At 36.2% G+C, this 16,820-nt stretch overlaps 1 protein-coding gene across 2 annotated transcripts in view; it reads left to right on the top strand.

Moving 5' to 3' along the window:
• The window catches only part of UNC13C (unc-13 homolog C), a 597,834-nt gene that overhangs the window by 261,104 nt on the left and 319,910 nt on the right, over positions 1–16,820 (top strand). For both annotated transcript variants that reach the window (XM_065872546.1, XM_065872547.1), the window contains 3 exons: positions 3,957–4,126; positions 6,863–6,978; positions 9,417–9,580. In XM_065872546.1, coding sequence (XP_065728618.1) covers positions 3,957–4,126; positions 6,863–6,978; positions 9,417–9,580 — 450 coding nt within the window. The remainder of the gene's footprint in view (positions 1–3,956; positions 4,127–6,862; positions 6,979–9,416; positions 9,581–16,820) is intronic.

The raw sequence follows: 16,820 nt of genomic DNA on the forward strand, positions 1-16,820 counted from the left end.
GAATGGTCATTTGCTCATACACTACTTTTGTAATGACTTCCCATTGGAGGATGACTGCTTGAGCAACAGCTCGTTGTTCCACTGAAATCAGGCTTTATTGGCTTTATGAAATTCATGGGCATTTCTCTAGGTAAAGCAGTCCTTCTCAGACTAGGTTAAACTCTTATAAATTGGGTAAGGAGTGGGTTTGGGGTTTGTTTTGGTTTGTTTCTTTTTATTTGCTTTTTGTCTTTGTTTTTTGTTTTGCCTTAATTATAGGAGATATGTGTTTGGGCCATATCCAGGAAACTCTAAATCTAAAAATGTTTACAGTAAGACCATTTTCAAATTTGGAATAAATAATTATAAGGAAATTAGTCTTTTGGATGGCTGCCAAAAGAAAATTGGCCAAATAGTGATTGGCTGTACAGAGATAGGGTATCTGTGAACTGAAAACAAAAATAAAGAAAAAACAGAACACAAACACACACAATAATTCTGAGTCCAGAAGGGGGAAACGCTTTGCTTTAATTTGGGAAAGAATAAAATAGCTTATTCCCATGGAAACCAAACCATTCCTCTCTTTAACAATGAAAAAACACAAAATTAGACATATGAACTACTCTTTAAGATGCAGATTGTTTTCATTTAAAAAAAAACTACAAAGCAAATGGCTTTAATAATACTTATTTTATTTACCAAGAGTTTATGCAGTAAAATATCTTATTCTTTTCTTATAGAAAGTCCAAATCACAAGCTGGTGAACTAAACCAGGAGTCTTTGTTAGCTAATTAATCAGGTGTGGAATGATCTAGTGGAGTAAGATTTAATGGGAGTATGCTTTTTCTCTCTATTTTATGTGATAGACTTTTCCCTTGTGTGTAAAAATATTTCTTTCTGTCAAATTTTCCTACATAAGCCTCCAGTTTCCCATCTAAACTGCAAGCCTTTATATTTTCATAAAAGTCAAGGTTTGTGAAACACATGTTAAAAAGAAATAAAACAGCAAGTACAAAAATAGTAAGAGTTAATAAATTAAACATTTTAAATCATTTAATATATAATCAAACAAAATGAACTTGGTAGATATTTAATTATTTTCCCACTGATTCAATTAGAATTTTATTCAGCTTCACATTAAGCCATGATTGTGGCTTAGTGAAAAAGAGATTTATTTATTTCATTCAACAAGAATTCCAGGTATAGGCATTTGAGGGCTAGTTTGGTAACTCAATGATTCCATTGAAGAAAAAAGCTAAATCTATCTTCCTGTTTGATCATCTTTAGTGGAGGATGTTCTACATGCATGTTAAAGCGTAATAAAAGAAGAAAACAGAATAGGGCAAGAAGATTTTTGCTTATATCTCATTGGCAGAACTATGTCAAGTGGTCATCTCTAGTTGCAAGGGAGACTGGGATATTTCACAAAAGCAGGAAAGGGAAGGAGGGCTTAAAAGGTTGCTGAGTGAATGAACTTACTGTATCTGTCGCCTTCCACCTCTCTGAGCATTCTGTATTTATACACAATATTTATATCTTTCTCTGGACTTTAAATAAAATGAATTCATCCTCTGTCTTCCAAGGCAGATAATCCCCAAATTATATCCAGTTACTGTATTTAGCTTGAAGTCTAGGATATTTGGGTAATCTCTCCCTCAGCTACATGTTTGGTTCTTTGTGATCCTTAGGTCTATACACTAAAGACAAGTCATCTTCTTCTAACATTCCCAATGTATTACTGTGGAGAGAGAAGAAAATAGGATAATAGCAATTTAAAAAGTCTTATTCAGTAAGAGGGAACGTAGAAAATATATGACTGTCGGTGGTACATAGCAAATATAATAGAGTTCTGCTGGGTGGGTTACTCAGGACTTCCTGATGCTAGCAGCAGAAGTAGTTACTTGACTAGCCAATTTGGCAGGCCCTGGTACTTCTTGGCGAATTTCTTTTTTCTCCAAGTCCTTGGTTCTACATCTGGGGAGACCTTCCTTGACCAATGTGCCAATGCCTACAAAAATGAAAGTAAAAGAGGGCTCCAAAAAGAATGAAAAGGCATTGCATATCTATAAAACCGTAAATTGGGACCATCCCAGGAAATCCAGGTAAATGGTTTTCCTAGCTGGGAAGAGATTCACCTTGGAGTCCATTTTCTTTCGCTGTGAGTTCAAGGACCCAGAAATTACTTTAAATACAGCTGTAGTGAGCCTGAGGCACATTTGGAAATACCATGCTCTGGAAATTTTACCAGGCTTCCAGGAGGTGAGTTTCAAGACCATTTTATGAGTAACCACATCAGCCTGGAAAATGTAACTTGTTGCTACTGACTCCTTTGTTCTGACCAATTCCTCACTCTTAACCTAATGGCTGCTGCCTCAGCCCCTGCAAAACTGCATGCCAAGGTGCAACACCATTAATCTGATCTTTGCCACTAAGTTCCCCTTCATTGTCACTTAGAGATTTCCTAAAGGAAAGTGTATGAAACACCCTGGGGCAACAGTTTCGTATGTTTTTGAAGTTGCACTCAGAAACCTCTGCTTGTATACATACATTTTGTATACAGAAGCAGCTGGCCGTTCTCAACCCTGCAAGGTTCCAAATTATGATATTCGCAGTCAATTTATATTGCAGGACACAAGCAGAGTGAGCCTCTGCTGGTAGGTAAAGGTAGCTGTGCTCCCTTGCATCTCTGCTTAGAGACTCTCTAGCTCTAGTTTGAGTGCATCTCTACCACAGTACACTTTTGAAAGCAGCAGGATTTAAGAAGCACATGCCAGTATTCTGAATTTTATTCCTACCATTCACGCTAATAAAAAAGCTTCAGTTGGCATGTGGTCACAGTTCCAAAGTATAGCAAGCAACAGTTTGACCAGCAGTTTCGCTACTGCATTTCAAAATGCATTAGCTTTCAAGCCTGAGGTAATTAAATCTTCACTGTTTGCCCTCATTGTCTCCTCCACAGAGTCAATTTCACATTTTAAGGCCTATTATTGAAGCTCCCTTCATTCTTTAAAAATTATTTCATTGATCAGTATTCTTAGTTGCAAACAACAGAGTCTACTCTAGTTAGCTTACACAGAAAAAAAAATTATTTCATAGATTCTTAGGTCACTCAGGAATTTTCGGAGAGGTCCAAATGTCCACCTCTAAATCTACTGTGCAGAAACAATGTCCAATTATACCATGGGGTTTCTTTGGAGAAAACATCATTGCCACCATTGATCAATACTTTGTCCCTCAGGACTGAATACTGGAGACTCTACAATAAAGTACAAAAGACCACCACTTTTGTTGCTGAAAGAGCAAAACCCCACAATACAGTCACTGGCTCACTTTGCTCAATTTGAGTTCAGATCTTGCTTGAATGCAGGTCAAATATCTGGACCGTAACTACAAAGGAATCTAAGAATGTGTTTGATCTAGCTTGTCTTGAGAAGATGAGGAACATAAGGAGAAATGTAGCCAAAATGGAAGGAGAATGTTTAAAGATGCTGGGTATCCATATGTGATGATTGGATTTAACAATATCTTACATGCTTACTGGGATTTTTAGCTTATCAATAGGACTCTGTGATGTCCACTTCCTCAACACCCATTGCAATTAAGTTATCTTTATGGTACAGAATTTTCCTGAGCATGGACATGTTATCATAGATAACTGTTGCAAATAAGAAATATACCTTAGAGAAAATATCCCAAAGATTTCTGATCCATATTTGATTACGTCCAGTTCAATTAAAGGAAATAGAATGGAATGGGGTAGGATTTTCTCTTATTAACATTACTTAACTATCACAACTTTTTTTCAATATCCCTGATACCTGCAACATCCCATGGGTGGAATAGTCTGTGGGAAATCTTATTTACTATGTAATATACTATGCCTTTCTGGCTTAGATAGATTTAAAACAAGTTGCTAACATCAGATGCCATTTAGAGAAGTTATCACTGGTTGTTAACTTATCCACATCTGTTTTCAGTGAGTGCCATAACTCCACAGATCGAATCAAAGTCAGAGTGTGGGATGAAGATGATGACATTAAATCCAGAGTGAAGCAACATTTCAAAAAGGAGTCAGATGATTTTCTGGGACAAACAATTGTAGAAGTGAGGACCCTGAGTGGAGAAATGGATGTCTGGTACAATTTAGGTGACTGTCTTTATATCTACTTGAAAAATGTTAAATAAAATTCCAGAATATCTGTGGAAGGTATTATATTTCTATATAGGTAAAAATAACCAGTGCTTTTCTCGAACATTCTCATGGACTTCAGGCAGTTTAGTTTCGTTAGAAATTAAGGTGATAATTATTCAAACTCTATATTATTGAAAGATATTGGTAAATTTGAGATGAAGAGAGAAAAGTCTTTCTAGGAATCAACTGGGTGTCTTTTAGGAGAAACATATCCCATTCTGAATTTTTAATTCATAGAGTATAGCTTCAAAAAATCTTGCCAAATGTATAGAAAATAAATAAGCTATGACTTAATAATGTCTGACTTATTTCCTCTTAGTCCCTTAATGAATTTTGGCAATAAAGGAAAAGTGTGTATTTTGGATATTTTGCAAAGATGATATAAAAGTAGGCTTTAGCAGGCAAAGCCAGATACACATGTGGACTTCTGCGTATTATGATGAAGATATTGAGAATATGTTTAATTGGCATGAGTTTAAAATGGAATTTTATTATGGAACCAAGAATTGAATAAAGATAAGTTTTAATTTGACTTTTACTACAATTGACTAATAAGCTAGAATCTTCAGTGCTGACTTAATAATAGTAAATATATATGGATCGCCTCATTTTCTATAAAGGATATGATCCAAAATGGCTTTATCATATCATCTGAAATGTTTTAATTAAATTTTTAAGGTCTGGTTGTGAATCTAAGAAAGGTTTACATACTCCCAGGATTACGAAGTGTTTCCATTTAGGATACCAACTTATCTTAGCAAATTAAAGAGTGCTTTTGACTTTTTAAAAAGCTACGTACTTCAAGTAATGTAATATTTGGCAAAGTAAAGGGGTAAGGCCACAAAATTAATGAATATCTGAATTATATAATAATTTAAAGAAGGAGAGATATATAACTTATCTGGACATAGGTGATTCAAGCTAGACTAAAAACTCGTTATCAAAAAATATTTTGAGGAAATCTTTAAAGAAAATTGGTGCTTCTCCATTATTGGCATAGAGGTTTTGCTTCACTTATAATGATAATCCTCCTGTATCTTGTTTATACTATTAAATAACTTTATATATGAAAACAGAGATGTTGGGCAAGGGTAAACTTCAGGGCATTAACTCTGCACAGTACTCATAGGTTGTGTTTTCATTAAAGAGGCTTGCCTACGTGAGTTTTTGTTTTTTGCAATAAGTTAACATGTTCTTGAATTGAGGGAGTTAGAATTCAGAACAGAAATTCCTCAAATTATTCTTTTGACAAAACGTACAAGGGTATATTTAGTCTGCAAAAGAATTTGAATGTGCTTTTAATAAAATCTGCCACCCAGCTCTTGTGCAGAAACAGTCCTTCATTCTATGGAAGGAAAAACATGATGCAACAAACATGGACACCTTTGCCTGCTCATCCTCAATTCATACTCTTGTGCTGTCATTGCTGATGTTTAACCTTTAGAAGGAGAGAGAGCAGGTCTTAGCTTTGTATAAAATCCCACAGTGGGTTCCATCCCCGTTAGTACCATATTTTCATTCTTTGTACAATGTTCCTCCTTCCTCATTACTTAGAATCCATTCCACCGTGAAAGGAGGACTTGGCCAAAAGTCCTAGGCATCTAAGCAGAGCCTGTGTCCCATGGATCCATTGTGATGATGGTAGTTAAAATGTTCCCCTGTGATTCCAGGAAAAGGTCTGTGACAAAAAGGTCTCAGGACTTGACTTTCTCTTGGCTTCAGCAGAGAACTTCAGCATTTGTTGAGAATCAACTATCTCCCAGCCAATAGGAGAAACTCTCAAGATCCTGGCAGTCCTAAGGGAAGAATCTTCACAACACAATGACTATTAAATATTAACGATGAAAGTCATCAGACATTCCACAAGAAGAAAGTGGCCTATGTGATTTAACTGTATCTTATTTGGCTAAAAATACAGTTATGCTTAGAAAAAGGGGCAATTAAAGAAGTCTTCACCGCTGACTTTGTGTCACTCTATCTCTTTATCTTTTGTTTTTGAGATGGGTCAGCTTGCTTCTTTATGTGTTTCATCAGGGAGGTAGGTATCAGACATAGGTCTCCTACCTACATTCACACCCTAGGAATTTTGTGACTATGCTTTTCTTTCTCTCAAAGCTACTACTCAGTTCATATTAGACACACGTGCATACACTTACACACACATTATTAGACTGAATTGGCTACATACTGATTCCATTCAAAGAAAGAGTGAATCTGACACATAAGTAAACACAGGCTGTAGACTATAGGTCTTCATGAATCGCTGACAAAGAAACCTAATAATAAATGTTTTTGTTAGAGCTTTGACTCATTTTTTCAAGGACAGAAAGAGTGGGGCTTTTAGATAAAATACTTTCCTCATTAATTTTTTCTTTTAGTTATTTTGCTTTTAATTGCCCAAATAATTAATTTCATTGTATAAACTGATCTAGTACACAGAAATTTATATCAGAATGGTAGGGTCTTCTGATTGAGCTTTTCTATTTGAAATATTTATATCACAGTTTGACAATCCCAGCGACATATTAGGCACATTATTTTAAATTGTGTTTAGCAGCATCATTATGGTTAATCAAACCTGATCTAGAAAAATGGCTTTTAGCACTATAAGCCCTTTTTTAAAGCTTTCGAGAACTTGTATAAGAAACATGATGTCAAAAATGACTGACCAGTTACATTTTGCTTTATCAGAGAAACGGACAGATAAATCAGCTGTGTCTGGGGCCATTCGATTGAAAATCAATGTGGAAATAAAAGGAGAGGAGAAGGTTGCTCCGTATCATTTACAATATACATGTTTACATGAGGTAAGTAAATTGAATTGTATTAATAACAAAACCTAGGAAAGATTGTATTGTTTATGGATCATGCAACAAAATATTCGTTTTAAAAATAGAATTGAATTAGGTTTGTAAAAGTGTCCCTGAAGTTCTTACTCTGTACTATAGCAAGTGATGTGCTAAGGTATCACATAGCCTATGTATTACCCCCTGAAGAGAGAGCTGGTTGTCTTTTTTTTTCTTCTTGCGGTATGCGGGCCTCTCACTGCTCTGGCCTCTCCCGTTGTGGAGCACAGGCTCTGGAAACGCAGGCTCAGCGGCCATGGCTCACGGGCCCAGCCACTGCGCGGCATGTGGGATCTTCCCGGACCAGGGCACGAACCCATGTCCCCTGCATCGGCAGGTGGACTCTCAACCACTGCACCACCAGGGAAGCCCGAGCCGGTTGTCTTTGAATGAGATTTAGAACAAACATACGAGGCGGGTTTTAATAAATGAGGCAATAAGGTGATAATGAACAAGTAGACCAAATTAAATTACCATTCTTCCAGGGAGGAAGAAGAATATTAGAAAGCATTCATTGAAGAAATAAGTCATGATATTTTGGAAGCATTGTAAATATATAGTTCTTTAATAATGGAGGAGAGGATCCAAATCATGATAGTTTTTGAGAATTCTGAGTAAGTGTTCAGATTTTGTTGAAGATTTAATTAGTATTATCTGTTAAATATAAAAATTCTGACGTTGTAGCAATGGATTTGGAGAGCTAATGTAATTAGCAGTAATTTTGTCTTTCTTTTTCTGAGTACAACAGAGGGCTTTATACATACTGAAGCCTCCTCCATTTTAACTACCCTTTGCACAAACACATCTGGGTGGCAAGTATCAGAATGTAGTTTTCCATCCATGGATAGGAGAGAATATACTACCCAATAGAAGGAGCCTGGTTGGCTTAGAGAGAGGTAGAGACCACCCAATTTGAGTCAAAAGGGCAGATTCATCAGTTCCCGTTTGCGCCTCAGTGTAAATGCACAGATAATCTTGGGCTTTTATTACTGGATGCTTTGCAACTGAGAGCTTAGTTAGACATGTCACCAGAGCTTTTCCCTGATACAAATGACACATCCCATGTATCAAAAAATATGAAGTGAAGCTGAGGAATATGCCTTTTCCCGTGTTCAAAGGGTACAGAAGAAGTACCTTCCTAAGAAAGAAAAATAGCTGGGAGAATCTTTGCCCTTTGTACATTATTTTTCCTAAATATATCTATGAAAATGTATATATGTAATTATTTTTACCTCCATTTTACTAAAGAAGGAAATGAGGAACAATATTTAAGTCATTTACACATTATACAGTCATTAGATATAGAACCAAGCCTTAATTTCCTGACTACAGTATAGCCAGTGATAATCCATCAAGAAAGGTGGTTCAGTTTTTAGACCAATACCAATAAATCCCTTGAACTGGCAGGATGGGGAGCCAACACTGGCCTTAAAATGTGGGTAGGGGCTTCCCCAGTGGCGCAGTGGTTGAGAATCCGCCTGCCAATGCAGGGGACACGGGTTCGAGCCCTGGTCTGGGAAGATCCCACATGCCACGGAGCAACTGGGCCCGTGAGCCACAACTACTGAGCCTGCGCGTCTGGAGCCTGTGCTCCGCAACAAGAGAGGCCACGATAGTGAGAGGCCCGCGCACCGCGATGAAGAGTGGCCCCCGCTCACCGCAACTAGAGAAAGCCCTCGCACAGAAACAAAGACCCAACACTGCCAAAAATAAATAAATAAATTTATAAAAAAAAAAAAAAAAAAAAAATGTGGGTAGAGATTTAGGATCACAGGAACAGGATCATGCTTTGTTTTTCAGAGTCTTCTGTTGGTCCAAGACACAAAAAGAAATGAAATCCAAGAAAGGGTCCTTCAGTGACCCAGGCTGCATCCATGCAGCAGTTTCTCAACTTCTTCGAAGCAGGAAGGAATTCTTTGTAGTGATTTTTTTCACTTCAAAGTTCTAAAAATATTTATTTTCAACCTGAATTCATTGTCATGACTCATACCATTTTGCAGCCAAAGTCCTTTAGTATTATTTGCATACCTAGATTGTGTATTAACATAGCTCAAACACATTATTCATCCAGAGCTTTATAATTTACTCAGAGCCCATGAATGCAAAAGTTGTTCCAGAATGTAGAAATGTTTACATGAAAAAACATTTACTTCCTTCTAAAATGATGTGGTATATCTGAAACACTTAAATCATTGATTCCGTATAAACCTAGACAGAAATAAAATCAGAATTTGTATAAAGATGAGGTACGTTTGAATGAAAATCTGAGACATTTCTGTTATTTATAGATGCTGATGAAACATTATATGCAATTATAAGTATAATTTACTGAAAGTTACAGTTAAATATATCTGGCCTAGTCTGAGAAAACTGAACATTTGAAAACCACTTACTTTTAGAATTTGTTCCATTACTTGACTGAAGTGAAATCTAATGGTGGAGTGAAAATCCCAGAGGTCAAAGGGGATGAAGCCTGGAAGGTTTTCTTTGATGATGCCTCCCAAGAAATAGTCGATGAATTTGCCATGCGTTACGGGATTGAATCCATTTATCAAGCTATGACGTAAGTATTATAGAACATTTACATTATCAAAATCTCTGTTGAAATCCAAAGGGGGAATAGAAAGAGTGTTCATTTCCCTTCTTCTAAATCAAATGAAATTTTGGTTAAAAAGACAGTTACATTTTGGATGTAATTGATTGGATGCTGGCTTCTTTCTCTATTACAGCTATAAAGTATTAAGGATTTGGTAACTCACTACCATCATCTTCCCAATTCTTATTCCATTCCCGTGTGCTGTTCTCTGACTAGCAGCATTAGCAGCACCTGGGAACTTAGAAATGTAAAATTTCTACCTTACTTCAGACCTATTGAATCAGAAACTCTAAAGGTGAGGCCCAGCCATCTGTGTTTTAATATTCCCAACACGTGATTCTCGTACACTCTGAAGTTAGAGAACCAGTGCCTTACTTGATATCTGAGAAAACTGAAGCCTGATGATTAAATGAGTCGTCCAAGGTTACAGAGCCTGTTAGCATCAGAGACACATCTAGAGTCCTTATGGTGTTGACCATAACTTCAGACTGTATCCTTCTTTCCTATATTTATCTCAGTGCTGCTACTTTGGCGAAACCAAGATTTATTGACCACCCGTAGAACCCAAACACTACAGTAAATGTGATCCTGTAGAAGTGAGCCATACAGAAGCACACCCCTTACTGAGGAGTTTCAGTAAGGATTTAGAATGGGGTTATATTACTTGTCCAGAGTTTATCTTTTGAAACCTGGTCTAAGTTTATAAGTGCATTCTGTTCAGATATAAACCATGTATAATATGTAAACTAAGTACATATATTAGGACTATTTTTTCATATTAGAGGTCAAATCATATTTTCATGTGAACAGAATAGATGCTGGCCCAGACAGTCAATCATTTTCAGCCAACTTGATGGATATATTAGACCAAAATCTTCAAGGTTTATTGCTCAGAGAATTTAATCAACAGTCATATTTCTAGAACATCATATGTAAGAATGATTTTTTTTAATTTTCTGATAGTGTATGCTTTTTCAGTTTACAGAATTGTCCACATGCTAAATAACAAAGGCTTACAGATTCTTACGTATGAAGAGGAACTTAGAGGTCACCCAATTGAAACTCCCTCTGAATCAGGAAACCCTGTTTTTGCATCCCTCACTAGTTGTTATCATCCCTTTGTTTGCTCACCTGCAGTAACAGGGAGCTCACTCCTTTTTCTTTTAATTGAAGTATAGTTGATTTACAATGTTGTGCTAATTTCTGCTGTATAGCAAAGTGACTCAGTTATACACATATATCCATTCTTCTTTATCTTCTTTTCCATTGTGGTTTATCCCAGGAGATTGGATGTAGTTCTCTGTGCTATACAGTAGGACCTTGCTGTTTATCCATTCTAAATGTAATAGTTGGCATCTACTAACCCCAGACTCCCAGTTGACCCGTCTCCCTTTCCCACTCCCCCTTGGCAACCACAAGTCTGTTCTGTATGTCTGTGAGTCTGTTTCTGTTTTGTAGGTAGGTTCTTTTGTGCCATATTTTAGATTCCACATATAAGTGATACTATGTGGTATTTGTCTTTCTCTTTCTGACTTCACTTAGTGTTATAATCTCTAGTTACATCCATGTTGCTGAAAATGACATTATTTCATTCTTTTTTAGTATTCCATTGTATGTACATACTACATCTTCTTTATCCATTCACCTGTCAGTGGACATTTAGGTTGTTTTCATGTCTTGGCTATTGTGAACATTGCTGCTATGAACATAGGGGTGCTTGTATCTTTTTGAATTGTAGTTTTGTCTGGGTATATGCCCAGGAATGGGATTGCTGGATCATATGGTAGTTCTAATTTTAGTTTTCTGAGGAACTTCCATGCTGTTTTCCACAGTGGCTGCACCAACTTACATTCCCACCAACAGTGTAGGAACATTCCCTTTTCTCCATACTCTCTCCAGCATTTGTTATTTGTAAACTTTTTAATGATGGCCATTCTGACTGGTGTGAGGTGGTACCTCATTGTAGCTTTGATTTGCATTTCTCTAATAATTAGTGATGTTGAGCATCTTTTCATGTGCCTGTTGGCCATCTGTATATCTTCTTTGGAGAAATGTCTATTAAGGTCTTCTGCCCATTTTTCAATTGGGTTGTTTGTTGTTTTGTTGTTGTGTTGTATGAGCTGCATACAATATGTGTTGTGTATTTTGGAGATTAAGCCCTTGTTGATCGCATCATTTGCAAGTATTTTCTCCCATTCCATAGGTTGTCTTTTTGGTTTTTTTGTATGGTTTCCTTTGCTGCATAAAAGCTTGTAAGTTTGATTAGGTCCCATTTGTTTATTTTTGGTTTTATTTCTGTTGCCTTGGGAGACTGACCTATGAAAATATGGTATGATTTATGTCAGAGAATGTTTTGCCTGTGCTCTCTTATAGGAGTTTATCATATCATGTCTTATGTTAAATAAGTCTTTAAGCCATTTTGAGTTTATTTTTGAGCATGGTGTGAGGGTGTGTTCTAACTTCATTGATTTACATGCATCTGTCCAACTTTCCCAGCACCAATTGCTGAAGAGACTGTCTTTTTCCCATTTTATATTCTTGCCTCCTTTGTTGAAGATAAATTGGCCATAGGTGTGTGGGTTTATTTCTGGGCTCTCCATTTTTTTCCCCCAATGATCCGTTTTTCCCCCATTATCCGTTTTTGTACCAATACCACACTGTTTTGATTTCTGTAGCTTTGTAGTATTGTCTGAAGTCTGGGAGAGTAATGCCTCCTGCTTTGTTATTTGTCCTCAGGATTTCTTTTGGAAATTCTGGGTCTTTTATAGTTCCATGTAAATTTTTGGATTATTTGTTCTACTCCTGTGAAAAATATCATGGGTATATTGATAAGGATCACATTAAATCTGCAGATTGCTTTGGGTAGTATTGCCATTTTAACAATATTCTGCCAATCCAAGAGCATGGGGTATCCTTCCATTTCTTTGAATCCTCTTTTATTTCCTTTATTAATGTTTTAATATTCTCAGCATGCAGGTCTTTCACCTCCTTGGTCAGGATTTATTCCTAGGCATTTTATTTTTTTGGTGCGATTTTAGAAAGTTTTTTTTTTTTTTTTACATTCCCTTTCTGATGTTTCATTGTTAGTGTAAAAAAATGCAACTGGGGCTTCCCAGGTGGTGCCGTGGTTGAGAGTCCGCCTGCCAATGCAGGGGACACGGGTTCGTGCCCCAGTCCGGGAAGATCCCACATGCCGCGGAGCAGCTGGGCCCATGAGCCATGGCCGCTGAGCCTGTGCGTCCGGAGCCTGTGCTCCGCAACGGGAAAGGCCACAGCAGTGAGAGGCCCACATACCTCAAAAAAAAAAAAAAAAAAAAATGCAACTGATTTCTGAATGTTAATCTTGTGTCCTGCCACTTCGCTGAATTCATATATTAGATCTAGTAGTTTTTGTGTGGAATCATTAGGGTTTTCTATATATAGTATCATGTCATCTGCATATAGTGACAATTTTACCTCTTCCCTTCCAATTTGGATACCTTTTATTTCTTTTTCTTGTCTGATTGCTGTGACTAGGACTTCCAATACTACATTGAATAGAAGTGGTGAGAGTGGGCATCCTTGGCTTGTCCCAGATTTTAGCAGGATAGCTTTCAGCTTTTCACCATTGAGTGTTACATTGGTTGTGGGTTTGTCATAAATAGTTTTTATTATGTTGAGATATGGTCCCTCTATACCCACTTTTGTAAGAGTTTTTACCATGAATAGATACTGAATTTTGTCAAATGATTTTTCTGCATCTATTGAGATGATCGTGTTGTTTTTGACTTTTCTTTTGCTAATGTGGTGTATTACATTGATTAATTTGCATATGTTGAACCATCCTTGTGAACTTGGGGTGAATCCCACTTGGTCATGGTGTATGATCTTTTTTATGTGTTGTTGGACTTGATTTGCTAATATTTTGTTGAGAATTTTTGCATCATCAAAGATATTGGCCTGTAATTTTCCTTTCTGGTGGTATCTTTATCTGGTTTTGGTATCAGTGTGATGGTGGCTTCATAAAATGTCTTTGAGAGTGGTCCCTCCTCTTCAATATTTTGGAAGAGTTTAAGGAAGAATGGAATAAGTTATTTGTATGTGTGGTAGGTAGAGTTCTCCTGTGAAGCCATCTGGTCCTGGACTTTTGTTTGTAGGGAGTTTTTTTTTGTTTTGTTTTGTTTTGATTACAGATTCTAATTTATTTCTAGTGATCCGTTTGTTCAGATTATCTATTTCTTCTTGATTCAATTTTGGTGGGCTGTATGTTTCTAGGAAGTTGTCCATTTCTTCTAGGTTGTCAAATTTGTTGGCATATAATTGATCATAGTATTCTCTTATGATTTTTTGTATTTCTGCAGTATTGGTTGAGATTTCTTCTATTCATTTGTTATTTTGTTTATTTGGGTTCTCTCTCTTGTTTTCTTGATTATCCTGGCCACAGGTTTGTCAATTTTTTTACCATTTCAAAGAACCAGCTTTTGGTTTAATTGATTTTTTTCCTATTTTTTAAATCCCTATTTTATTTATTTCTACCCTGATTTTTATTATTTCCTTCCTTCTGATGATATTAGGTTTTGTCTGTTCTTTTTTTTCTAATTCTTTTAGATGGTAGGTTAGCTTGTTTATTTGAGATTTTTGTTGTTTTTTGAGGAAGACATGTATCACTATGGACTTCCCTCTAAAAACTGCTTTTGCTGCATCCCGTAGATTTTGTGTAGTTGTGTTTTCATTGTCATTTGTCTCAAGGTACTTTTTAATTTCCTTTTTGATTTCCTAGTTGACCCACTGGTTTTTTAGTAGCATGTTGTTTAGTCTCCATTTGATCGTTTTTTTCTCATTTCTTTTCCCATGGTTGATTTCTAGTTTCAGGCCATTGTGGTCAGGGAAGATGCTTGAAATAATTTCTATACTCTTAAATTTTTTGAGGTCAGTTTTGTGCCCTAGTACATGGTTAATTCTAGAGAATGTTCCATGTGCCCTTGAAAAGAATATGTATTTTTTTTAATGTAATGTCCTGAAAATATCAATTAAGACTAACTGTTCTATTGTATCATTTAGGATCCTGTTGCCTCATTGATTTTCTGTCTAGATCTGTTCATTGATGTGAGTGGGGTGTTAACATCTCCTACTATTGTTGTATTCCCATCAATTTCTCCCTTTATGTCTGTTAGTATTTGGGGTTTTTTTGTTTTGATTTTTGTTTTGTCTTTTTGCAGTACGCGTGCCTCTCACTGTTGTGGCCTCTCCCGTTGCGGAGCACAGGCTCCGGATGCGCAGGCTTAGCAGCCATGGCTCACGGGCTTAACCGCTTTGTGGCATGTGGGATCTTCCCGGACCGGGGCATGAACCCGTGTCCCCTCCATCGGCAGGCAGACTCTCAAAGTATTTGTTTTATGTATCTGGGTGCTCCTATATTAGGTGTATGTACATGGATGAGTGTAAAATCTTCTTCTTGTATTGATCCTTTTACCATTATGTAGTGTCCTTCTTTATCTTTCTTTATGGCCTGTATTTTAAAGTCTGATATGAATATTGCAACTCCTGCTTTCTTGTTATTTCTATCTGCATGAAATATCTTTTTCCATCCCCTCACTTTCAATCTATGTGTGTCCTTTGCTCTAAGGTGGGTCTCTTGTAGGCAGCATGTTGTAGGCTCTTGTTTTTTTTTTTTTTTTTTTTTTTTTGGCTCTTGTTTTTTTATACAGTCTGCTACTCTATATCTTTTAATTGAAGCATTCAGCCCATTGACATTTAAGATAATTATTGATACATATGTATTGCCATTTTAAACCTTGTTTTGTAGTTGATTCTGTGTTTCTTCTTTGTTCCTTTGTTTTTCTTTCTGTGGTTTGATGATTTCCTTTTATTTTATGCTTGTGTTTTTTTGGGGTTTTGTGAATCTATTTTATGTTTTCGATTTGTGGCTGCCCTGTTTTTCAAATATGTTAACCCCTTTCTATATCTGCTTGGTTTAGACTGATAGTCATATAGGCTCAAACACATTCTAAAAAAAAGAATCTACATGCACATTCTTAAAAAAAAATAATCTACATTTTCCATTTTATTACTCTCCTTCCACACATTTTATGATTTTGATGTTCTTTTTTACATCTTCATGTTTATCCTTTTGCTGTTCCATGTGTTTATCATTGCTTTCACAGTAGTTTGTATTTTTTTTCTTTAATCGTCTGTATACTGGCTAATTTAAGTGATTTACTTTCCAATTGTGATTTCCTCCTTCCTATATCTGCTTGTTTTTTTTTCAATTTAGAGAAGAACTTTCAACGTTTCTTTTAAGGTAGGTTTAGTATTCCTGTATTCTTTTAGTTTTTGCTTGTCTTAGAAATTCTTTATTTCTCCTATTTTAAATGATAATCTTGCTTGGTATAGTATTCTAGGTTGCAGATTTTTCTCTTTCAAAACTTTGAGTATATTTTGCCACTCCCTTCTAGCCTATAGAGTTTCTGTAGAGAAATCAGCTGATAGCCTTATGGGGGTTCCCTTGTAATTAACACTTTGTTTTTATCTTGCTGCCTTTAGAATCCTCTCTTCATCTTTAACTTTACCATTTTTATTATAATATGTCTTGGTGTAGGTCTGTTTGGGTTCATCTTGTTTGGGACCCTCTATGCTTCCTATATCTGGATATCTGTTTCCTTATTTAGGTTTGGGAAGTTTTCAGCCATAATTTCTTCAAATACATTTTCAATTCTTTTTTCTCTTTCTTCTCCTTCTGGAATCCCTATTATACATAGATTGGCATGCTTTATATTATCCCATAGGTCTCCTATATTGCTTTCATTTTTTTAATTTGGTTTTCAGTCTGCTGTTTTGATTGGCTAATTTTCATTACTTTATCTCCCAGATCACTTATTGCTTCTTCTGCATTATTCATTCTGCTATTCATTGCCTTTAGCTCAGCTTTCATCTTGGCAAATGAACTTTCTAATTTTTCTTGGCTCCTCTTTATAGTTTCTAGTTCCTTTTTACAGCAATTTGCATTTCTGTCAATAGCCTTTCTTAATTCCTTCAGTATTTTCATTACTTCCTTTTTTGGACTTGTGTCTATTAGACTGAAGAAGTCTGTTTCATTGTTTGCTCTTTCAGGGGAATTCTCTTGGTCTTTTAAGTGGGATTCATTCCTTTGCTTCTTCATTTTGCTTATATTTCTCTTACTCTGTGAGTTTAAGAGAAACAATTATCTACTGTAGTCTTGGAGGGCTAT

Source organism: Phocoena phocoena, chromosome 2 (genome assembly GCF_963924675.1).
Source record: "Phocoena phocoena chromosome 2, mPhoPho1.1, whole genome shotgun sequence".
NCBI classification, from domain to species: Eukaryota; Metazoa; Chordata; class Mammalia; order Artiodactyla; family Phocoenidae; genus Phocoena; species Phocoena phocoena.